Source organism: Anomaloglossus baeobatrachus, chromosome 2 (genome assembly GCF_048569485.1).
Source record: "Anomaloglossus baeobatrachus isolate aAnoBae1 chromosome 2, aAnoBae1.hap1, whole genome shotgun sequence".
NCBI lineage: Eukaryota > Metazoa > Chordata > Amphibia > Anura > Aromobatidae > Anomaloglossus > Anomaloglossus baeobatrachus.
In genome coordinates this window covers 792,424,209-792,450,120 of record NC_134354.1, presented here as the reverse complement: position 1 = coordinate 792,450,120, position 25,912 = coordinate 792,424,209, and the positions used below count along the sequence as shown (strand labels likewise).

General features: G+C 51.8%; 1 protein-coding gene across 1 annotated transcript in view; it reads left to right on the top strand.

The window, feature by feature from the left end:
- The first annotated feature begins 12,669 nt into the window (after positions 1-12,669).
- The window catches only part of LOC142292363 (vitamin D3 hydroxylase-associated protein-like), a 116,000-nt gene continuing 102,757 nt past the window's right edge, over positions 12,670-25,912 (top strand). The window contains exon 1 of the mRNA XM_075337680.1: positions 12,670-12,765. Coding sequence (XP_075193795.1) covers positions 12,721-12,765 — 45 coding nt within the window. The 5' untranslated portion in view covers positions 12,670-12,720. The remainder of the gene's footprint in view (positions 12,766-25,912) is intronic.

Genomic DNA, 25,912 nt, shown 5'->3' with positions numbered 1-25,912 from the left:
CCAGAGATCCCCTGCAGAGTTCTGACCTCGCTTGTGAAGAGAGCGGAAGCGTCCAGAGACGGCGGAACGGAAAAGAAGCCAGCAGCTTGTTGTTAGAGAAAATGGCGTCTGAATGCAGAGACCCAGAGCCAGGCTCCACTGCCTGGTGGTGTCGGGAGCTTGCCGAGTTCTGCGATCAACTGGAGGCCAGGGTCGGAAGGCAGATCAGAGCGGGACGTGCGGAGTTTCTGGAAATGGCTGCAGCGGTTCAGGCCTATGAGAGGGGAACCGCGCGCCGAGTGCCAGACCGGACGGCGACGACTCAGACCCCGATGCTGCCACCGATGGGTGAGTCCAGTGATGCCCCTGCCAGCGCGAGTGCCCCGACCCCTGCTGCCACGCCCGCGGTCCCTGAAGAGGCGCCCGGCGCGGCGACGCTGATCCAGGCCGCTGCCATGCTAGGCCCGGCCCGCCAAGCCCAGACCGCGGCAGCAACACCCAGTCCGTCCCGCCAAGCACCGGCCACGGTAGCGATGCCCGCTAAGGCTCCGGCTGCGACAGAAACGCCCATCCAGGCCGCCGCCATGCCAGGCGCGGCCCGCCAAGACCAGGCCGCCGCCATATTGGGCGCGGCCCGCCAAGAAAAGACAGACGTACCATTGTTTACCCCGGCCTGCAAGGCCAGAGCAGACACCGCTCCCCAGTCTAAGGAAGTCCCTGCTAGAAGGTCCCTGGTAGGTGAGGACCCCGCATACTGGCAGCTGAAGGCTGACCTGGAGGCCAAGTTCCCACAGGAGATGGTGGACCGGTACATGCTCCCTCCGCATACCCCCAAGACGACTCCTGCAGCAACCATGCCAAAAAGATCCCCGCCTGGGCCGGCTGAAGAGCACCCATCCCCAGCACTGCCACCACCGGAGTGCTCAGAAGAACTAAGGGGGAGGGGAGGCCAGGAAGCTGAGGAGCTGACTCAGGAGCCACCAGCAGTGGATCCATGCCCAGAGCCGGAGATGTTGCCATATTCCCGCTGGGATGAGGAAGACCTAACACCGTCTGCTGAAGAAGATCTACCCAAAAGCCTCACCTGGGAGCTTGTAAGCTGTACCTCGCAGAATCCAGTCCGCAAGACACGGCGCCGTAACAGAACCCAGTCTTTCCCTGCACCGCAGTCTCCAGAACAGAAAGATGAAATAACGGCCAGAGACCTAGAGGAGAAACGGTTCCTGAGAAGAGCCAAAGCCCAGGTCAGAGGACCCCTTTGTCGAGGAGTAGTGGAAGATTTCAGCCTAAAATCAGGATACGGCTTCATAGTAGCACCTGGTATGAAAGAAGGCATTTTTGTCAACAGAAGAGACGTTAGAGCTCATTTGCCCAGAGGACATCCTGGAAGAAACCTAAGAATGGGAGACACAGTGCAATTTACCATGCATCAAGGAGAAAGAGGCTGGTATGCGCTAGATGTAACACCATGTCCTAAAGAAAAAGAGACCACCACGGATGATGAAAGAGATCAAGAAAGCAGCAGGTGCCGCAGCCCTACAGGCCCAAGCCCTGGTAAGGAGGAATCTGCATAAAGTAAAGTAAGAAGTACAACAAGTTACTGTTTTGACCAGTTTGAAAGTTTGCAACGTTACTGTTTAAGAGATGTGCCCACATAAACTAATGTGAGAAATGAACCTTAAGGCTATGAACTGGCTATAGCCACAAACTCTCGCAGTGTAAATAGTTACACCAGAGGGCACCACCACCACCAGAGTCAGCCTGTTTAGGGGCTTGGCTCGTCTGCGACCAGGGAGCACGTCCGTATATAGGGCCTTGGCTTACCTGCAACCGGAGAGCATGCCTGTTTATGGGGCCTGGCTCTCCACCACAAAGAGGGTACCTGGTCAGCACCAACTGTGAAGGCCGCCTCTGGATCCTGCCAGAAGTGGCTGAAGGCGCGGCTTCACCAGGCCAGGTATGCCCTGAAGACCACGAGACCATGAAAGCCGCCTCTACATCCTGCCAGAAGTGGCTGAAGGCGCGGCCAACAGGAGAGGCAGATTGGAGGAAAGGTCTGGGGAAACGGATGGCCCAGACCTGGTTACCAAAAGGACCGGTGACCTGCCTCCTGAAAGGGTTTGGGTGGGTTAACGGACTTGTGGGTGGAGGGTGGTGATGTATGGTACCTGGTGGTTTTAAAATGTTTTACCATGTTTTACTGTTTTACGCATTTTTAAAATGTTGTCTTGCAGCCCGAGGACGTGCTGTTGATAACTAAGGGGGAATGTGGCGCCCCTGACCTGGTCAGGCACCACTGAGTACTGCACCCATGCTGGGGACAGTACAATACAGGTAATCCAGAAGGCTGACCGAGGTGTGACTACACAGGCGCATAGTGATCAGGTCTCACACATGTACCTTTGAGAGGACCCCTGGGGATCCCAGGAGGGGGCAAAGCCTTCACCTCCACTGGAATAGTGGAGGGGGTAGAAAGCCTCCATCTCCACTCAAGGGGTGTGGTAAGAGAGCCTGGTTGCTAGGTGGCGTAGGCAAGAACAGGAGAGGAGGAGCAGTGAGCCGGCTTAGTGCAGAGTCCAGGGAGCTCCGAGGAGAGCAGACCCCTGGGGCTGTTGCAGTCTAACAGCGCCCGCGCAGTGGCTACCGACGGGGGAGAACGGTCACCTAGGAGTGCTACCCGAAATCCATCTTCAGCTAAAGAGAGAGCACGGAGTGGGAAGTAAGGAGACTGCTAGGGAGTACCAGGCCCAAACGGGCGGCAGATCCTGGAGCGGGGATAGATCTACCTTTCCTTGCTAAACCTGCCGGTGTGGGGCCCTCAAAGCCCACACCACAACACCCAAAAGCCGCAGCCACGTAGCCACAGTTAGGGCCCATAGTTCACAGGAGGCAAGCAGCTGGAGTGATCTGGTCCAGGCGACAAGCAAACGGCAACCAAACGAAGGGGAGAGAGGCTTCAGCAACTTCCCTGGGTGACCCCCATAGGGACTAAAAGTCGGGGTTACCCCAAACCACCAAGGGCTAAGGAAGGCGAGTCGGTAGTCACCATCATCAGTCAGCCTGAAGGATACCTGGTTCCAGCCTGGTTCATCCCAGCTACGCCCGGGTTACTCACTCTGCCACCTTCTGTGAGTAAAACCCCTGAAAGACATCCTGCTTGTGTGGAGTTATTCTGCGCCTTGTGGTTCTACACACCTACACAGGGCCCTGGGGCTTGCCTCACTCTCAGGAGGCTACTACAACCGACTGCACCCACCATCAGCTCCAGGCATCCCTTAATCTGCAGTGGCGGTCCCCACTGACCGCAATACTGAGAGTGGCGTCACGACAAATAGAAGATTTCCTACCTGTGACAAGACTGAGCCAGTGGAGTCCCTGAAGGTAATGCACCGACACAGCGTTCTCGGGGCTTCACATATACCTCTCTGTTTTCCATATGTCGAATCAGAAAGTTTTCGACAAGGTACATTGGGGGTTCATGATAGAAGTTCTGCACCACATACAGATTGGCCTGAGTTTCTTACAGATGATCCCTTCCCTATACATGAGCTTCACTGCCCGCATTAGAAATGTCCTCTCCTATTGAGATTCATGATGGGACAAGACAGAAGCCGCTTTCTCTCCTGCTATATGTCTTAATAATGGAGCATGTAGCCAATGCCATTCGGCACAATGGCCCACAGTATCAATGCTGGTCATATACAATGAAGCGTCACAAGCTGAACACCTAGTTTTATTTCAAAGCATTGTACGTCTTTACCTTCTCTAATGAAGGAGTTTAATATTTTTTGCCACCTAAGCAAAAGAGGGGCTCTAAATATTACATCCTCCGAGGAGGTCAGTCACATCCTAGACTACTTCCCTTTCCGGTCCCAGAGATGCAATTCAATATTTGAGGGACCTCATGCAGTCAGATCTTACTATACAAAATTATCTTGGTGTGGGAGGATGAATTCCATCACCATTAATATAGTTCCTTGCTTTTTTTACAATTTCCAAAACTCTCCTGTGTCTCCATCTCGTGGCTTTTTCTATAGACTTTGATCCTCCGTGCTTAGGTTTGTATGGGGAGGTCCGAGGCCTAGATTCAGCTTGGAAACCCTGGGACGTCCCAGATTCATGGCAGGAGCAGAACTTCCAGATTTCAAAGCTCAGCATCAATTCTAATACATTTTATGAATTGAGATTTTGATTCTACGACCAACTTTTGGAAATACTGATCCCTCCGAAATACCTACCATGGAGCTCACCAATTGATAAGCCTTTAATTGGGCTCCAAATTACTTTGACCAGAAAAGCAATTAAATTATGGAGCATTTTGCTGGAAAAAAAACTCCAACACTTTCCAGGAGACTCAGTCCTTAAATGCCAAGTTTTTCAAACCCTTCTTTGGATTCTGGATACATGGGGGACGTCTTCCTGAGCTGGAGAACGATGTTAGATACTTGTTTCCATCATATACTAAATGGCCGTAGTCTTCCTTCTTATAATACTCTGAAATCTTGTTTTCCAGCTAAGACTTTTGTGACTTAAATATTCACAACTACGATGTTTTCTTAATTCTCAGAGAACTGAATGATCATTCCAGTCTGTTCCCTTTACAGAAGTCCCCGCAGGGTCATACAATCCCATTGCTTTGTGGCTTCTTGATGAGAGCGATGTATACGGGGGAATATGAGGTGGGAACTGGTATTACAGCATCTGAATGGCAGAAAGCAGTTTCCTTCACACGCGCTCTCTGCCGCATGTCACGCTCAGAAGAACTGATGAAACCAGATGAAACCCTACTGGGAGAAAGTGTTTGCAACTTCTCATCATTGGAGCTCCTTCTGTATACCCATCCATGTGGAAAGGGCAAATATATGCCACACGGAAGAACTGTCCGCAGAAAGATCTGCTCCTACTGATACATCTCTACAGCTCTAGGGAAGATGGATTCTGTTTAACCCTCTCAGTACTTCCAGACTTGCATCACAGGGGATAAGCACCTCTGTGATACATATCTCCCCTCCATGACATGCCCATCAGCCATCTTAGATAACCCCCTGCCCAAAGTCGATGGGGTTGGCACCTTCCACCATCAAACAGTGAACACTTGACAGTGCTTACACATTGCCATGTAGTTTCCATGTCCTATGCGCTACATGGAATTTAAAGTCCTGAAGTGTCAGGAACCCCCTGGTCACACTGGCATTATTCCCTTTCTTTTCCCTCATCATCTCAGAAGGGCATGGTCTGACACTAACCTAAATCTTCTGCTTAATGTGATGCTAGCCACTACTTACGGAAATTATAGACGGATGAATAGTCAGGAAAGCCGAGGTCTGGAGATGGGAGGACATGTATGAGCACAAGGAGTAAACAGAGGCGTAGTCATGTCAATAGCCGAGGGTCAGAAATCCAGGAGAGCATGTAATAAGTTCAGGGAGAAAGCAGAGACGTGGTCAGGTAACGGTCCGAGGTCAAAAGGTAGGAGGTCACAACAGGAACAGGGAGCGGGCAGAGAGGAGTCAAATAACAGTCCGGGGTCAAAGAGCAAAAATCAGAATACTAGCAGAGACACAAGCCAACAGCACAACTGCAGAACCAGAGAATACAACTGGCGAAGTTCTGGGGGAGCATGCTCAGTAAATAGCCTGAGCAATGATCAGGGAGGCGGAACACCTGAGTAATCAGCAGCAACATGGAATCCTGTGCTGTCAATCAGGCTGTTAGCTCAGTAACTAAGGAAAGCACAGCAGAGCATCTTCAAAGGAAAGATGCTCTGCACAGATGAATCTTGTCATTGCCAGGTCTGTAATCCAGGAAAACTCAGCAGAGCATGTTTTATTCTGCAAGATGTTCTGCACAGGGGAATCATGACACCTAATAGGTAGGTTGCAACCCAGGACTGAACCGCCCTCTCAATGGAGTGGATGAATCTGTCCATGATGACCCTTTCCACCATCTGTACTAGGGAGGAAGATTCAGATTGTAACCACTTCTGGACCAGGTGCAATTAGTCAAACATTTGGGACCAGGGAGGTTTATCACCACAATAGCCCTAGCAGTGACCCGTTGGGCTCTGACAGTTAATCCTAGCTTCACCAAGATTTCTGTTTTCAGCTTGGTGTACTCTTTTGTGTACTGCATAGTCAGGCCATAATAGGCTTTCTGCGGTTCTCCCATCAGATATGGCACCAGCACCTTCTCCCGATCTACCACGCTTTTCGAAAACCATCAGGAATGCCTCAACATCATCACCCAGTGTCCTCTTTTGCTAGGCTTTCCTTATGTTCTTTCTCACGTGTGTATCATCTTCTCAGTTTGGAGGGGGTGCAGCTTCCCTGATGCGGACAACCTTTGTCAGGAGATCCATCTGCTGCTGTTGGTCTCCTGCTGGACATGCTGATGAAGGACCATGTTGTCTGTTTTCACTCCTGCAGCCGGTTTTACCCAGGGCATGCGTTTTCCGTATGGCAGTCACACGTGCACCTCGGGATTCATGGCGGCACTTCTGCACCAACTATACGGATACGGCTCCCTCGCCGGTATATGAGGTAGGCACGATTTTAAACAAAACATCCAGGCTGCTTTATTAAAATTCCATAAAGCAAGCCACACACAAGGAAAATAAATGGCCTTTCTTTGCAGGGAAACGGGATACACAGTCCTAGCAAAGGCACCACACACAGACAGCTAAATCAATTCAGCTGGACTTTATGTCCACCATATTACACTCCGGGGTGGTGCTATCTGAGCAACCAGTCCCACCCATCTCTCTGACTACTTGTAAACCCGGCCCTGTCACGCCCTATTAACACATCACAGAGGGGAACATCACAGGCTTACATCACAGAGGATAACCACCTCTGTGATACATATCTCCTCTCTACGACATGTTCAGCGGCCATCTTACTATATGTATATTTTGAGGCTGTGCTCACTGAATGTATTGTGGGACACTCGTTTGGCTGCTAGATTGAGGTATGCAGGAACACTTTTTAATTTAAAAAGTCCAGCAGGTTTATTGTAAGCAACATAAAACACACTTGTAACATAAACACAAAAGCCTGTTCAGGTTAAAGGAACATACACGGTATTACAGTCTGTTCAACTCAGGTATCACTCACATAGATTTGGACACAGTCCATCACATTAGCACATGAGTGACTGACCAGTATTCACAAATGGCTTTCAAGACTGTTACCTTCTGCAAAGGTTTCCTTCGGGTATACAGAAACATAACGGTAATACAGACTTTCATTCGTGGGTACAGCCGCATGACATTGGATACACCTGCCGTGGTATCCAAGTAGAAGTATCGCAATGTTCACTCACTGACTTGAGTCAGTATACAACCCCTTGTGTGAGGTTGCCTTTTCAGGAGCTTGAGCAGGGCTCCCATGGATTCCTAAAAAGACTGCCTCACTGAGATCACCAACCGGGAACTGTGACTGCTCTCATCCATGGATGCCGCGGTCGGTCCAGATTACACAGGAGGACCGCAGCTTCCTAGTCACAGAGCAACCACAGGTTCCATACACCCGGCCTCTTATCCCGTGACATCAGGGGAAACTGCACTCGGCTCTAATCCACATGGACTCCTTCCAGGGGCCTCCAGGAAGTGAAGTCCTTCCAAGCCCCAGAGACTACGTCACCAAACAAACACTCTTAAAGGGAAAGTGTTGCTTTTTTATTTTTGTATTAAAAATAGTGATTATAAAATCAAGTATTTTTAATACAAAATTAAACTCACTGTTTATTTAGTTTTTATTTAATTCTATTTTTACTGAAGCACTGGGGGCTGCCATCTTGGATCTGCTGTGTGTAATGACAGTTACCTCCTTTATGGCAGCCCCTGGGCATTGACTCTGATTGTCGGGCTCCGACCCTATTCTCTAACACAGAGACAGCATCTGCTGTAAACTAAACATGCCCCCTGGGCTGTCCAGATCACAGCAGAGGGAGACGTTTGCCGCCATCTTTGTAAAGCTCACAGCGTATGCTGTGTGCTGCACTTTCCCGTTTTCACCCGCCGGGATGGGGTGAGTATCTGTGTCGGGCAGCGGTGATTGCACTGCTCCCCACTCCACCGCTCACCCGCTGACTCTTCCGCTCACCCGCTGACTCTTCTGCTCACCCGCTCACTCTGACGCTCACACCCCCTCCGCTCACCCCCCACTCCGCCGATCACCCTCCCTTCTCCTCCGCTCACCCCCCCTACTCCTCCGCTCACCCCCCCCCTCCCCACGTGTGCTCACCTATGGCCTTCGCTCCTCGCTGCTCTGTGCTGATGGGAGAAACAGACACCAGGCTGACAGGACAGGCTGCTGGGGTCGCAGGTCTGAGGTGAGTGTATGCGTCCAGAAGCGGTGATCACGGCGTGACATCTGTAGTACAGTGCCGCTCAGGCTGCAGATCACCCCTCCTCACCGCATGTCATCTCGAACCTCCAATCGTGGCCGGCAGCACAGTATATGGGGCACGGGATACAGTGGAGCACTATGCAGCTGTCCTTAGTGACACTTTAGACATTAGGATCACTTTGAGGTCACCAACAAAATGTCTCCGCACTGATCCTAAACTTCATTCTCTCTCTTATCTTTATGGAAACACCCAGATTGTAAGGGGGGGCTGTGACATCACACACAGGAGAGCAGATTGTGTCCACTTTTACTGCACTTGTAATGTGAGCTAGTTCTACATTAGTTCTACAGTAGGATTTCAGCAGCTGCTCCCCCTAATGTTTAAGAGTGAAAAATATCAATTTTTTTTTTATATTTTACTCAATTAAAGACAAATACTAATATTTAAACAAAACATTAAAACATTAATACTTTATATTATTGATTTTTGTTTTTTTATGACATCTTCTGTCATGTTAAAAACTGTAAAGTCCCTATACCTCCCCCTCCTTCTCCACACAGCTATTACAGAGATGGAGATCGCCATGACAACTATCTGAACGGGCGTGAGAGCTAGGTATTTACAACTCGGGTGATGGTAGAGCTACAGCCAAAATTTGTTGTTTTGGAGGGATAAACTCTGAACTCAGTTTTTAGGCACTACGTTAATGCTAGAAAAATGAAAAGCATATTGCCAGAATCCCTGCAGAGCGCTGAACCCAGCGCACCATTTGGCTTTGCTAGGAGATCGCTGGTATCACGACAAATGGGTATTGGCCAATAAAATCATGCTAGATGTGTGTTTGGTATCTATGTAAATGTAAAATCGAGATATGAAATATGACGCTAATATCTTTCACCTGTGTGGCCCAGGGGCAAAGGTATGCAAAAAACTTGAACTAAAGAACTTTGTGACAATCTTGGCACAGCCCACAAGATACTGTAAAATGAGGTCACAGGTAGGAGGGTGATCTGAGGGCATAAGAGCTAGGAGCTCATTTCTGGGGGCAATCAGTATTGGAGGGCATCCGTAAGGGGTGATGCTGGCCGTTTTTTTACCATCTTCTTCTCTTGGAGTCCCTCCCTCCATAAATTCAGACGTCACATCTATGACATGAGTTTAGTAAGTTTCATGTTTATACCTTTTATTTTTATGTAATTGTCTACACTGTATTTCTGTTGTTCCATTTTGTAAAATCTTGTATCTATATATAATTGCCTTATTCTGTCTGTCTGTCATGCTCCAAAATTGTGTCCTTACGGTGACACAAAGCTGATTGGCCGCTGGGCTCACCATGGCCCCGCCCCCCCACACGGATTGGCCTCTCGCCCCGGCTCTCTGCAGGCCCCGCCCCCCTCACGCAATGCACGCTCGCTCTGGCCCAACTGACACGGAGCTCCGACTCCCAGGTGAGTACACACACACACATCAGATCACACTCACTCTCACACACACCTCACACATCACATCCACACACTCACAACATCCTGGGATATCGCTTGCTTCTACACCGGCTCCGTCACGATCCCAGCAGCGCCAGACATAACCTTGCGATGCTGGGATCTTGACGGAGCCCATGAACGCTGGTAACCATTATACACATCGGGTAACTAAGGTCCCTTGGTTACCCGATGTGTATCATAGTTACCAGTGTACACCGGCTCCGTCACGATCCCAGCAGCGCCAGACATAACCTTGCGATGCTGGGATCTTGACGGAGCCGGTGTACGCTGGTAACCATTATACACATCGGGTAACTAAGATCCCTTAGTTACCCGATGTGTATCATAGTTACCAGTGTACACCGGCTCCCGGTACACATGTGCAGGGAGCCGGCATTATACTCCTCTTCCCCCAGGACTACTCCTCCTATTACAGTCCTCCTATTATACTCCTCTCTGACTATAATAGGAGAACTATTATAGCATGGGGGATGTAGCACGATGGGGGGTGCGCAGCATGGGGGATGTAGCACGATGGGGAGTGCGCAGCATGGGGGATGTAGCACGATGGGGAGTGCGCAGCATGGGGGATGTAGCACGATGGGGAGTGCGCAGCATGGGGGATGTAGCACGATGGGGAGTGCGCAGCATGGGGGATGTAGCACGATGGGCAGGTGCGCAGCATGGGGGATGTAGCACGATGGGGAGTGCGCAGCATGGGGGATGAAACAAGATGGGGAGTGCGTAGCATGGCGGATGGAGCACGATGGCGGGTGCGCAGCATGGGGGATGTAGCACGATGGGGAGTGCGCAGCATGGGGGATGTAGCACGATGGGGGATGTAGCACGATGGGGGGTGCGCAGCATGGGGCATGTAGCACGATGGGGAGTGCGCAGGATGGGGGATGTAGCACGATGGGGAGTGCGCAGCATGGGGGATGTAGCACGATGGGGAGTGTGCAGCATGGGGGATGTAGCATGATGGGGAGTGCGCAGCATGGCGGATGTAGCACGATGGGGAGTGCGCAGCATGGCGGATGGAGCATGATGGGGAGTGCGCAGCATGGCGGATGGAGCACGATGGCGGGTGCGCAGCATGGGGGATGTAGCACGATGGGGAGTGCGCAGCATGGGGGATGTAGCACGATGGGGAGTGCGCAGCATGGGGGATGTAGCACGATGGGGAGTGCGCAGCATGGGGGATGTAGCACGATGGGGGGTGCGCAGCATGGGGGATGTAGCACGATGGGGGGTGCGCAGCATGGGGGATGGAGCATGATGGGGAGTGCGCAGCATGGGGGATGTAGCACGATGGGGGGTGCGCAGCATGGGGGATGTAGCACGATGGGGAGTGCGCAGCATGGAGGATGGAGCACGATGGGGAGTGCGCAGCATGGGGGATGGAGCACGATGGGGAATGCGCAGCATAGGGGATGGGGCATGATGGGGGGTGCGCAGCATGGGGGATGGAGCACGATGGGAGGTGCACACCTCCCCCCAACACACACACACACACACACACAGGGAACCACAAACACCGCCATACACAGACACCCACACACACAGACAACGCTGCACACACACAACACCCAACACACAAACACCGCGGCATACATAAATATACGCACATACCGCACAACACACACATTGCACAAAACATACCTCCCCCCAAAACACACCACACCCACACAAACTGCGCAACACACACACACACAACGCGACAGACACACAGCGGTCCACAAACAACGCAACACACACACAACACCGCTCTCACCCCCCGCCACACCCAGACAACACCCAGAACATGTACAGCCCCTACACAAACACTTGGTAACTACACACAACAACATCTATATATATATATATATAACAAAAATTATACATGAACTACACAATACGTAAATTCTAGAATACCCGATGCGTAGAATCCGGCCACCTTCTAGTATTTTATAAACTGCTTATTTTCAGATTAAATATATAAAATGTAATAGTTCATTTCCTACTGTTCTATATACGACCCCAGACCCGTCCGAAACGCCTTTTGCTATCTGTAACGGGTGTCTGGACTACCTGTGAAAGGTCTGGTGGTGGCAGCAAAATTGTGTGTAGAATTATTGGGGTGCAATCAGCAAGGGGTACCAGGTATATATATATTATATATATATATATATATATATATATATATATATTCCATTAGCGGGAATCGGTGACATATACATTTACCCTTGCTGTGAGACCTCCAATATTTGGCATTATTAGCTCAGCAGCCTCAATTACTTATTGTCCAGCAGTTCCGAAATTGACCTGAAAATAATAGAGAATAGTTTGATTTTGAAAAATTAGTGAACAGCAGGTGGATCTTGTGAGACCCCCACCCGGCTATTCGTGACACCTTCCCTTTAAATCAGCACGGCAATCTCCATACTGGTTGCAGTCTCTCTCTTGCCATGAGCCAAACAACCTCAGACACACCATAGGTGGGGTATGTGGATGGCGAGACCCATCCAGCACTGTAACTATTCTTAAAGGAACCCTGCCCCTTAATATATTACCAAGAGTTGTGCAACTACAAGTCCCATAGTAAACATTTCATGTTTATATGGCAGGGGATCTCCTCCACTGCGATACATAGTGACCATTTACAACATAGGTGGTCGCTACCGCCCAATATATATACTGTATACATCTTCTTGCCAACATACTGATGTAATGGACGTGTTATGATTGTCAGCTGGAAGTGATTCAAGTAGCTGGAGAATAATCGTTAGCATGTATAGATACATCAGCGAGAAGCTGATGATTGTTTTTAGGTCTGATGCGACCACGTTATAACCTCTCACCTCTCGTTACTGTTTGATAGATACCACTGTCTGTCGCCTACAGGAGATACAGAGAGAGGGAATCGGAGCTGATGGCAGAACATCGAGCCCTGTGTATTGTCCCGGGCAAAATAGAGGTATATAAAAAGAATAAAGTGCTGCCGCGCTACAGGATGAAGTGACACAAATGAGTGTGCATATAATAATGGATACCTGAGAAATAGCCTGTATAATAAGTAACAGACTAAGCACACAAAAAAGCAGGAAACCACTATAAAAAATGCTATAGATTTGATTTTACCCAAAATCAGGGAGAGTTAGGGTTAATGTTTGGGACTAGCCCACAGTGGGAGAAGCTAAATGAATGGACAGAGACAGTTTCCTGTCAAGATATCAGATGGGGCCCAGCGTGCAGTAGTGACAGACCTAAGGTCTGACTAATGAGCTGAGCTGCATGATGTGGGTGTCCCTGACATGAGAGGAAACCGACACAGGGAATAGCGAGATCCTGAGTAAAGTGAGAGAATTGCCTGAAGGACAGAGTGATTGAATGTGACAGGACGCCTAGCAGTACGGAGAGTATAACTCAGAGAGGTAGCGGGCCAGGACGGAACAGAAACGTGAGATGAAGAGAATACACCGGACGGGAGTTCCATGGCATCAGAAATAGAGAAGCTAAGTACCGGCCATATTGGCACACCAGTTCCTTTAATAGGGAAGAAGATGATGACCCGCGGGCTGAGAATAGGACTCTCACTGACTGGACTGTAGCGCCCAGCTGGGCTGGTGAACCTGTGGAAACAGAGTTCAAGCAAGTGAAGGGAACCCAGCGGACTCTGTGTGGAGAGGCTCCGTATCGTGAAGGAAACGTTCTTTAAGCCGATCACCCGCTATCTCTGTGCAGAATCCCCACCAAGTTACTGTTAAGTAAAAAGTTTAGTTTTGATTGGTGGTCTCTCTTATTGAACTGTTCATCTGGTCCTGGTCGGCCAAAGTCATTGGTTCATGCGGCCTCCACGGGCATAGCGCCCCCATAGCAAACGTCCTGCCTGGACCCCCACCTTCATGTAATGTGCCAGGGCATAAAAGACAAGTTACATATCTAATCCTACCATGTGTGATACAGTCTTCAGAGCGGAGTATCTAAACCTACCATGTGTGATACAGTCCTCTGAGCCATGTATCTAATCCTACCATGTGTGATACTGTCCTCTGAGCCATGTATCTAAACCTACCATGTGTGATACAGTCCTCTGAGCCATGTATCTAATCCTACCATGTGTGTTACTGTCCTCTGAGCTATGTATCTAATCCTACCTAGTGTGATACTGTCCTCTGAGCCATGTATCTAAACCTACCATGTGTGATACAGTCCTCTGAGCCATGTATCTAATCCTACCACGTGTGTTACTGTCCTCTGAGCTATGTATCTAATCCTACCTAGTGTGATACTGTCCTCTGAGCCATGTATCTAATCTTACCATGTGTGATACAGTCCTCTGAGCCATGTATCTAATCCTACCATGTGTGATACAGTCCTCTGAGCCATGTATCTAATCCTACCATGTGTGATACAGTCCTCTGAGCCATGTATCTAATCCTACCAAGTGTGATACAATCCTCTGAGCCATGTATCTAATCCTACCAAGTGTGATACAATCTTCTGAGCCATGTATCTAATCCTACCAAGTGTGATACAATCCTCTGAGCCATGTATCTAATCCTACCAAGTGTGATACAATCCTCTGAGCCATGTATCTAATCCTACCAAGTGTGATACAATCCTCTGAGCCATGTATCTAATACTAACAATTGTGATACTGTCCTCTAAGCCATGTATCTAATCCTACCATGTGTGATACAGTCTTCTGAGCCATGTATCTAATCCTACCAAGTGTGATACTGTCCTCTGTGCCATGTATCTAATCCTACCAAGTGTGATACTGTCCTCTTAGTTATGTAGCTAATCCTACCATGTGGGACACAATCCTCTGAGCTGAGCATTATTATTATTATTATTTATAGAGCACCATTGATTCCATGGTGCTGTACATGAGAAGGGGTTACATACAGAATACATATACAAGTTACAGTAGACAGACTGGTACAGAGGGAAGAGGACCCTGCCCTTGCGGGCTTACATTCTATAGTATAATAGAGAGGAGACAGTAGGTAGGGTAGTGAGGTGGCAGCTCCGGCGGTAGTGAGGTGGCAGCTCCGGTGGTGGTAAGGTGGCAGCTCCAGTGGTGGTGAATCGGCAGCTACATCAGTGGTCAGGTGGCAGCTCCGACGGTTGTGAGGTGTCAGCTCTGGCGGTGGTGAGGCAGCAGCTTCGGCGGTGCTGAGGCGGCAGCTCTGGTGGTGGTGAGGAGGCAGCTATGGCGGTAGTGAGGTGGCAGCTCCGGCGGTAGTGAGGAGGCAGATCCAGCGGTGGGGAGGCAGTAGCTCCGGCGGTGGTAAGGCAGTAGGGTCATTGGAGACTAGAGGCATTTTTTAACAGACTGGTTTCCAAGTTCCGTTTGAAGCTTGTGGGTGTAGCAGATAATATGATGTGTTGAGGCAACAAATTCCAAACGATTTGGAAACAGTTGGATGAGCAATGGGTAAGTGTGGAGGGGAGAAGGAGATCTTGGGAGGACCGGAGATTACGTGTTGGAGTGTAGCGGGAGGTTAGTTCGGAGATATACGGAGGAGACAGATTTTGGATGGGTTTGTAGGTCAGTGTTAGATTACACTGCATATGGTGAGGAATTGGAAGCCAATAGAGGGATCTAACCCTTACCTGTGTGACACAATCCTCTGAGCTCTGTATCTAATCCTACCATGTGTGATACAGTTGGGATGAGATGCACTGCCCCTTTTTTTTCAGGGCACTCGGGTGGTAGCGCACAGTTGTCGGACTGTAGGAGATAGTGACAGAGACGCGGCGATTCCCCTTTGATCTGAAGCATTGACTCTTAAGGCCGCTTTACACACAACGATATCGCTAACGAGATGTCGTTGAGTTCACGGAATTCGTGACGCACATCTGGCCTCGTTAGCGACGTTGTTGCGTGTGAAACGCAGGAACGACCGTTAACAATCAAAATTACTTACCTAATCGTTGATCGTTGACGCGTCGTTCCTTTCCCGATTTATTATTGCTGCTGCATGAACGATGTTGTTCGTCGTTCCTGCGGCAGCACACATCGCTACGTGGACACCGCAGGAATGAGGAACTACATCGTACCTGCGGCCGCAAGCAATGTAGAAGGAAGGAGGTGGGCGGGATGTTCGTCCCGCTCATCTCCGCCCCTTCGCTTCTATTGGGCGGACACTTAGTGACGTTGCTGTGACACCGAATGAACCGCCCCCTTAGAAAGGAGGCGGTTCGCCGGTTACAGCGAACAGCGACGTCGCTGGGCAGGTAAGTATGTGTGACGGGTCCTAGCGATGTTGTGCGCCACGGACAGCGATTTGCCCGTGACGCACAACCGACGGGGGCGGGTACGCTCGCAAGCAATATCGGTACTGATATCGCAGCGTGTAAAGTGGGCTTTAGAGTCGGGGGGGAGCAGCTGTCAGACCCTTTTTTCAGTCGGTGCGCTCCACCCACTGTGTCCTGCCGTCACCCTTTCTATAATTTCAATGTATGAATTCATTTACTGCAATGAAAACTGTACATAATACCCTCCGGATAACTGAGAACATTTTGCAGAGCTGCCATCTGAACTGGGGCCAACTCCTTATTGAAAATATGGGTATCGCATTGGTCTCGTCAGTCATCCCATCCATGATAATCGCTTATTTACCACCTTATCAAACATGCTCTCGCCATCATTTGGAGGGTAAACTAGTCGTGGTAATTTGGCAGATTTGGAGGGTGAGGGAAATATTTGTTTTTAAGATGTGTTCACACATAGCGTTTTTGCTGTGTTTTTGCACTCTCATTGCTTTCAATGGTGAAAAAAAATGCTACAAAGATGCTGAAAACATCGATATGCTCCTTCATTCAAAAATGCAGCAGTTTTCCATTTTATTCAGAAGAAAAAAGGAATCATGTCCATGAGATCTCTGCAATTTTTCCTATTTGTAAGGAGTGGAACTCCTAGATTGGTGAAGCCTATATAGTATGTACAAAGGCTGGGAAAAGATTAGAAGGTAGCAACTGCAATACACCCTGGAACACACGTAGATGAGGGCCCCAGAAAATATTTGCATTTAGGAGTAGGACTTCTTTGGCCATGGAGTCCCAGAAGCCACTACTCTGAGTACAACTGGCACAACAAGGACCTTCAGACATTCAACTCCAATTTTGCTCCATCTAAGGCCCGTTTCACACGTCAGTGAAAAACACAGACGTTCTTCACTGACATGTAAAACACGCACATGTCCCTCCATGTTCCGTGATTCACGGCTCTCGTGGGTTGTCCATGTGCAAGCCGTGATCCGTGATTGCATATGGACATTACTCACCTGCCTTCACTGCTGCTGTCCATGGTGCTGATCTCCTCGGGTCTCCAGCGTCCGCCCACCGCTCTCAGCACCTACTTCCTGGTCGGGTTTTCCTGCTCTCATGAATATTCATGAGCCAGGCAGAAGCTGCCGAGAGCAGAGGCTCCAGAGCGAATCGCAGGCAAGGTAAGTCGAAAATATTTAATATGTCCGTGATTTTCTGGTACGTGTTTCACTGATCACATACGGATCACACCATAGTGTGGTCCATGGGTCATCAGTGATGCCAGAAAAAAACTGACTTGTCTCCGTGCAAAATCACGGACACGCGTGCACGCTGCATGGAGACACGTTCAGTGAAAAATCACTAATGTGTGAGCAGACCCATTCATTATAATGGGTCTGCGTATGTCAGTGATTCTGGTACGTTTTAAAAAAAGCACAAACGTCCCAGAATCACTGACGTGTGAAACAGGCCTTAGGTGGGCAGCAGTTCCTCCTGTGCCAGCTCAGGTCATCAGGCAGCACCGAGGCTTCAAAAAGATTGAAACGAGTTTCCAAACTTAATTTTTATCTACTTTGAGACATTTGCCAATGAAAATTCATGAACAATGTGGGGGGTGGAGGAACTTTTCCAACCCATCCCGGGGAACGACCACCACAAGCCCGTTGTCCATTGATTCACACAAGAGGTGTATTTTGCTTTTCTCACATTTGGGCTTTTCTCACATTGTATGAATGCATCGTTCATTTTTTTTTGGTTCATAGTTTCTTCTTTTTCTTGTCCTGTTCTTCCTCCACCACCATATCCACAGTCATCATGCGGCACTCGCTCATAATTTTTAGAGGGACATCAGCTGGCCCTTATTCATGCCCCTCACTCAATTTTTAGAGGACTATCATGAATTCCTTACTGAATTTGGAGAGTGCCATCAGAGGCATCAGGGTTTGCATGAGGGAGAAGGTGGGCAACTGTTCCCCCAGAGCACTCATACGCGGCAAGTTCCAAGACCAACGATTAGGTTTTCCCCCTATGGCGCCGTCTCAAACAAAGTGGTGACTTTAAAAGTACAGTCATTTGCAATTTGTGCCATACCAAGCTTAGCAGAAGTCTGACCACTGCCAGCCTGACCTCCACCAGTATGCTCAGGCATATGGGCTGAACACTTGGGTCCACAATCAGTGTCTGCAGGTGACCCCACTGCCTCCTCCCCTGTGCTACGTGCTGGTCAATCTCCTGTCCAGGATGCGGGTGAGGTTGCCTCCATTCCTGCACCTGTTGTTGCACATTCACAAGTGTCGCGCGGCCCCTCAAAGTGAAAGGGGGTATATTTACAGGGGAGAAAACGGAAAGTTTGTGACGCCACCCATGGTGCGTGGTAATGTGAGAGACCACATTACCTGACGTTGGGGAGCCCGGTGACGATGGTGTGGCAGCCTGATGTTTAACTCCTCCATGGTTAGGGGGTTTGTGTCCCGGGGCCCGTTGGATGGTGTAGTGCTCGGGTGCAGTAGGGGAGTAGGAGCAGGGGTAGTCAGTGTACTCACTCAGTCCAGGAATAACAACACCGACAGCTTGTAAACCAGAGTTCTGAGCACCACTGCAGCTTGTAGGGAGCACACTTGGGTCCGTGCCCTTGGTGTTGCTGTTAGCCTGTGGCCCTGTCCTTGGCACCTCTGTCACTGTTGGACCCATGGGTATAAAACTCTTCGGGTCCCGCTCACCCGTATGGCTAACGGAGTGAGCTTGCTCTCAGGGTTCACACGTAGGATTTCTTTGGACTGTATTGGGAAAGTCCTATCCCATCGGTGCGCTAGTGTGACGCCCTGGGCAAGCCAGGGGTCACAGGTCATTGCACCATCACACCCTACACCCCAGTTAGGAACACCACAGCTAAACTAAAATCCTTGTTGCCTTCCTCCAGAGGCTGATGTTCACACCAGGGGGGGTGGGCCAGGCGGTTGGCTCCACCCATCGAGGAGTTCACAGCTCTGGAGGCGGGAAGAAACCAGGCAGATAGAGTTTGGAGGAGGAAGTGGAAGGAGTGGAAGAGTCAGCTCAGGGGGGAGCTTGAGTAAACAGCTAAGATGAGCTAAGGAAGTGAAAGTAGTGAAGTGAAGTGGAAGTGGTAAAGGAGGAGTAGGAGAAGCTGAAGGAAGGTGAAAGGTGACAGAGAAGAAAGCCTGAAGTGAGTCCAGCTGTGTGCAGGACAGAGTCAGCAAGGTCAGCAACGGTGGTGATTGTCTGAAGGGGTGACCGTTTGGAAGTTCCTGGAAGGACCGCGGACGGGTAGTGGCCCGGCGGTCTGGAGCTGCGTACCAAAGGACAGTCAGCACCAGGGCAGGGGCCTCTCGGACCCCGGCAAGCCTAGGAGTCGCCAGAATTTGCCAAATCCGTCAGTGAAGGGGACGTAGATCCCCCAACAACCAAGTCCCTATTGAAGGCAACAGCCCAACCATTGTAGCAGAAACACCGCCACCGCCAGGGCACCAGTTTCTCAGGGCCAGCGCCTGCGGGCAAAGAGTAGAGCTCCTCCGGTCCAGCTTGAAGCCGGGGAGCAGGTTACCGGTGGGAACCCATCGCTACCAACACACAAACAAAGGTGCAAGGAAAAGGGACATCACCATCACCTACTGGGAGAGCAAGTGCAGCCGTCCGTGGGAACCGTCTTTCCAGCCGTGTGGTTTACCGTAAAACTGTGTCTACGTCTCAGGCTGAGTGAGTACCACAGTGCCGCAAGGCACAGCGCTGCCCCCGCGTCCCTGCGCCCACCAGGCCCTGCATCTAGCATTCCATCACGGGGCCCCGCCAACACCAACCCCTACCCACGGAGGGGCAACCCAACAACTAGCTGCTCCCCCACCATCACTCCCGGGATCCCCACACCGAGCAGCAGTGGTGAAATCACCACAACCGTGGGTGGCGTCACGGACAATATCCCAACACCCTTTCACTCACGGGCGAGGAGTGCCGCTCGAGAACCCCCGGGATCCGGCCCACAGCTCGAGCCACCACTGAGCAGCAGCCGCCGGACCCGAGCAGAGGGGTGAGCGCGGTGTGCTGACACCCTCCTCCCCGCCCGCGACACTAGTACCCCGATTTTGGAGCGGGTTGGGGATGACACTTGAAGTCTTCACCCCCGTTGGGTTAATTACCGGAACGCGTGAAGTTACTTTCCGGCCAGGGCTGTATTTTGCCTTTGTGCTGCCCTAGGCATTTTAAGTGGTTGCGCCCCTTAGTGACAACGTAACACTATGAGTTTTCGCACACGACATCTGTTTAAGGCAGATCTACTCTGTAAAACACTTGAAAAAGTATCAATGAGAAACGAAGGGCACTAACCCCCCAATGGGGATCACCACAGGCACATCAAAACATAGCATGGGTATAAAATATTCCCACCATCCCCACTTATATACTGTGACTGTCACACTGCCCCTAATAAACTACACACTGCCCTCCCTTATAAATTATACCCACCACACCTTCCTCGATTATGGAATATGATCTGCACATTGACCTCACATCATGCTGCCCCCTCCTCACAATGTCCCATGCATACTGCCCCCTCCTCACAGTGTCCCATGCATGCTGCCCCCTCCTCACAATGTCCCATGCATGCTGCCCCCTCCTCACAGTGTCCCATGCATGCTGCCCCCTCCTCACAATGTCCCATGCATGCTGCCCCCTCCTCACAGTGTCCCATGCATGCTGCCCCCTCCTCACAATGTCCCATGCATGCTGCCCCCTCCTCACAGTGTCCCATGTATGCTGCCCCCTCCTCACAATGTCCCATGCATGCTGCCCCCTCCTCACAATGTCCCATGCATGCTGCCCCCTCCTCACAATGTCCCATGCATGCTGTCCCCTCCTCACAGTGTCCCATGCATGCTGCCCCCTCCTCACAGTGTCCCATGCATGCTGCCCCCTCCTCACAATGTCCCATGCATGCTGCCCCCTCCTCACAGTGTCCCATGCATGCTGCCCCCTCCTCACAGTGTCCCATGCATGCTGCCCCCTCCTCACAATGTCCCATGCATGCTGCTCCCTCCTCACAGTGTCCCATGCATGCTGCCCCCTCCTCACAATGTCCCATGCATGCTGCTCCCTCCTCAGTGTCCCATGCATGCTGCCCCCTCCTCACAATGTCCCATGCATGCTGCCCCCTCCTCACAATGTCCCATGCATGCTGCTCCCTCCTCACAGTGTCCCATGCATGCTGCCCCCTCCTCACAATGTCCCATGCATGCTGCCCCTCTCCATGAGCTCCTAATGCTGCCTTCCTCTTTTCCATAATGACACCTCCATGCTGCCCCATTCATCATACTAAGACCACCACACTAACGCTTATGCTGAGACACCCCCCCACACACACACACAATACCCCACTCTTGATATTGACTCCCCTACATTGCTCCACTCCATACTGATCCCACACATGCTGCCCCTTCTCCATAATGAGCTCCCAATGCTGCCCCCCTCTCATTCTGAGTCCTTACATTCCCCCCATCGATTTTGTCATTGCACTATCCCTCAACCCTTGTCCTCTGTCTCTAGCATTGGCCCCTCTCTCCCATTCCCCCAGCAGCAGCCTCTCTCCCCCCGCCTCCAGCCTCAGCCTCTCTTCCCCCAGCAGCAGCCTCTCTCCCCCGCCTTCAGCAGCAGCCTCTCCCCCAGCATCAACCTCTCTCCCCCCAGCGTCCCCCAGCATCAGCCTCTCTCCCCCAGCTTTCCCCAGCATCAGCCTCTCTCCCCCAGCTTTCCCCAGCATCAGCCTCTCTCCCCCAACTTCCCCCAGCATCAGCCTCTCTCCCCCAGCTTCCCCCAGCATCAGCCTCTCTGCCCCCAGCATCAGCCTCTCTTCTCCCAGCCTCCCCCAGCATCAGCCTCTCTCCTCCCAGCCTCCCCCCTCCCAGCCTCCCCCAGCATCAGCCTCCCCCCTCCCAGCCTCTCCCAGCATCAGCCTCCCCCAGCATCAGCCTCTGTCCTCCCAGCCTCCCCCAGCATCAGCCTCCCCCAGCATCAGCCTCTCTTCTCCCAGCTCCCCCAGCATCAACCTCTCTCCCCCCAGCATCCCCCAGCATCAGCCTCTCTCCCCCCAGCCTCCCCCAGTTTCAGCCTCTCTCCCCCAGCTTTCCCCAGCATCAGCCTCTCTCCCCCAGCTTCCCCCAGCATCAGCCTCTCTCCCCCAGCTTCCCCCAGCATCAGCCTCTCTGCCCCCAGCATCAGCCTCTCTGCCCCCAGCATCGGCCTCTTCTCCCAGCCTCCCCCAGCATCAGCCTCTCTCCTCCCAGCCTCCCCCCTCCCAGCCTCCCCCAGCATCAGCCTCCCCTCTCCCAGCCTCTCCCAGCATCAGCCTTCCCAAGCATCAGCCTCTGTCCTCCCAGCCTCCCCCAGCATCAGCCTCTCTGCCCCCAGCATCAGCCTCTCTGCCCCCAGCATCAGCCTCTCTTCTCCCAGCCTCCCCCAGCATCAGCCTCTCTCCTCCCAGCCTCCCCCCTCCCAGCCTCCCCCAGCATTAGCCTCCCCCCTCCCAGCCTATCCCAGCATCAGCCTCCCCCAGCATCAGCCTCTGTCCTCCCAGCCTCCCCCAGCATCAGCCTCTCTTCTCCCAGCCTCCCCCAGCATCAGCCTCTCTTCTCCCAGCCTCCCTCAGCATCAGCTTCCCCCTCCCAGCCTCCCCCAGCATCAGCCTCCCCCAGCATCAGCCTCTCTCCTTCCAGCCTCCCCCAGCATCAGCCTCCCTCAGCATCAGCCTCCCTCCTCCCAGCCTCCCCCAGCATCAGCCTCTCCCAGCATCAGCCTCTCTCCTCCCAGCCTCCCCCAGCATCAGCCTCCCTCAGCATCAGCCTCTCTCCTCCGAGCTTCCCGCAGCATCAGCCTCTCCCAGCATCAGCCTCCCTCCGCATCAGCCTCTCTCCTCCCAGCCTCCCCCAGCATCAGCCTCTCTCCTCCCAGCCTCTCCCAGCATCAGCCTCTCTCCTCCCAGCCTCCCCCAGCATCAGCCTCCCTCAGCATCAGCCTCCCTCCTCCCAGCCTCCCCCAGCATCAGCCTTTCCCCTCCCAGCCTCCTCCAGCATCAGCCTCTTTCCTCCCAGCCTCCCCCAGCATCAGCCTCTCTCCTCCCAGCCTCCCCCAGTATCAGCCTCTCTCCTCCCAGCTTCTCCCAGCATCAGCCTCCCCCAGCATCAGCCTCTCTCCTCCCAGCCTCCCCCAGCATCAGCCTCCCTTAGCATCAGCCTCCCTCCTCCCAGCCTCCCCAGCATCAGCCTCTCTCCTTTCAGCCTCCGCCAGCATCAGCCTCTTTCCTCCCAGCCTCCCCCAGCATCAGCCTTTCTCCTCCCAGCCTCCCCCAGCATCAGCCTCTCTCCTCCCAGCCTCTCTCCTCCCAGCCTCCCCCAGCATCAGCCTCCCTCTTCCCAGCCTTCCCCAGCATCAGCCTCTTTCCTCCCAGCCTCCCCCAGCATCAGCCTCCCTCAGCCTCAGCCTCCCTCCTCCCAGCCTCCCCCAGCGTCATCCTCCCCCAGCATCAGCCTCCCCCAGCATCAGACTCTCTCCTCCCAGCCTCCCCCAGTATCAGCTTCTCTTCCCCCAAGTCTCCCCCAATATCAACCTTTCTCCCCCCACCACATGCGCAGATCTCCAGTCTGCATTAGAGACACCCCCACGCTGCTTATGAATCTTCAGCTCTGTGAGCACTTACCTGCTCCAGGGCCCGCTGTCATCTTCCTGGTTCACGTGAGTATCCTCTTCTAATAATAATAATAATCTTTATTTCTATAGCGCCAACATATTCCGCAGCAATTTACAATTCAGGAGGAACATATACATATCATATACATAGACATATACAAACAAGTAACAATTATAGAGGATACAATATTTAAAAGGAAAAATGGCAACCCTGCTCGTGAGAGCTTACAATCTACAATGAGATGGGGGGAGGGGCAAGGTACAAGTGTTTATTTAAAATGACAATCCAGCCAGCTCATGGGGGATAGATGATGGCTTCCTGGACCAGTTGGCCAGAGCCTTGAGATGCATTTGGGTGCCATGGAGTTTGACGTGGGGTTATTTTCTGAGAAGTTGTAGAGGGATTAGGTGAAATTAGTTTGGCTAGGGAGTGTGATAGGCCACCCTAAAAAGATGCGTTTTTAGGGAGCGTCTGAAGCTGAGTAAGTTCTGACACTGGCTTCCATCGCGCGTCCTCTGCGGCGTCCTGCTGTGAGCTCTGCATGTGAAATCCACACAGCATTGGACGCAGCACAGAGGAAGGAGATGATTGGCGCGCCTGTGACCCCGGAAGTGCAGGCGCCGGCAGTTCCAGGGTCAATCAGCTCTCTGTGCCCGGCCGCCGCAGTTTGTCTGCATTCGCGTCTTAATTCATGCGGATACAAATAAATGGAGGTGCGCCTCTCCCCCCTCCGAAAATACAGCGGATTTAATGGATATGTAAAAAAAAAAAAAAAGTATTTTTTTTTTTTTTTTACTGCTAGAAGGTGCCGCCCCCCCGCATCCTGCCGCCCCAGGCACGGGACCACGGGTGCCTAATGGTAAATACGGCCCTGGCCATCAGGTCATCTCCTGAGCTTTCCTCTCTGCCATCAGGCCATCTCCTGAGCTTTCCTTTCTGCCATCAGGTCATCTCCTGAGCTTTCCTCTCTGCCATCAGGTCATCTCCTGAGCTTTCCTCTCTGCCATCAGGCCATCTCCTGAGCTTTCCTCTCTGCCATCAGGTCATCTCCTGAGCTTTCCTCTCTGCCATCAGGCCATCTCCTGAGCTTTCCTTTCTGCCATCAGGTCATCTCCTGAGCTTTCCTCTCTGCCATCAGGCCATCTCCTGAGCTTTCCTTTCTGCCATCAGGCCATCTCCTGAGCTTTCCTCTCTGCCATCAGGCCATCTCCTGAGCTTTCCTCTCTGCCATCAGGTCATCTCCTGAGCTTTCCTCTCTGCCATCAGGCCATCTCCTGAGCTTTCCTCTCTGCCATCAGGCCATCTCCTGAGCTTTCCTCTCTGCCATCAGGCCATCTCCTGAGCTTTCCTCTCTGCCATCAGGCCATCTCCTGAGCTTTCCTTTCTGCCATCAGGCCATCTCCTGAGCTTTCCTCTCTGCCATCAGGCCATCTCCTGAGCTTTCCTCTCTGCCATCAGGCCATCTCCTGAGCTTTCCTCTCTGCCATCAGGCCATCTCCTGAGCTTTCCTTTCTGCCATCAGGCCATCTCCTGAGCTTTCCTCTCTGCCATCAGGCCATCTCCTGAGCTTTCCTCTCTGCCATCAGGACATCTCCTTAGCTTTCCTCTCTGCCATCAGGTCATCTCCTGAGCTTTCCTCTCTGCCATCAGGTCATCTCCTGAGCTTTCCTCTCTGCCATCAGGCCATCTCCTGAGCTTTCCTTTCTGCCATCAGGTCATCTCCTGAGCTTTCCTCTCTGCCATCAGGCCATCTCCTGAGCTTTCCTTTCTGCCATCAGGTCATCTCCTGAGCTTTCCTCTCTGCCATCAGGCCATCTCCTGAGCTTTCCTCTCTGCCATCAGGCCATCTCCTCCGTCATCCTCTTTTCTCAAGCTGCCTACTCAGCATTATTTTGTGTTTTCAGTTGTCTCCTCCACTGCAGTCAATCACTGCTCTCAACAGCTTCTTCCAACTAAGCCAACATCGGGTCTGATCCTTAAGTTTTCTCTTTGACGAGAAGAATGTGGACCCTGCGATTCCTCATACCCAGAAGATGATTCTTGGTCACGCCGGTCATCTGTAGCGCTGCACAGCGAGAGCTCAGCAGGTAATTTCCGTGCTCACATTGTGCAGCACTACGTATGGTAGAAGGTGCATGGTGGCAGCGCAGAACTT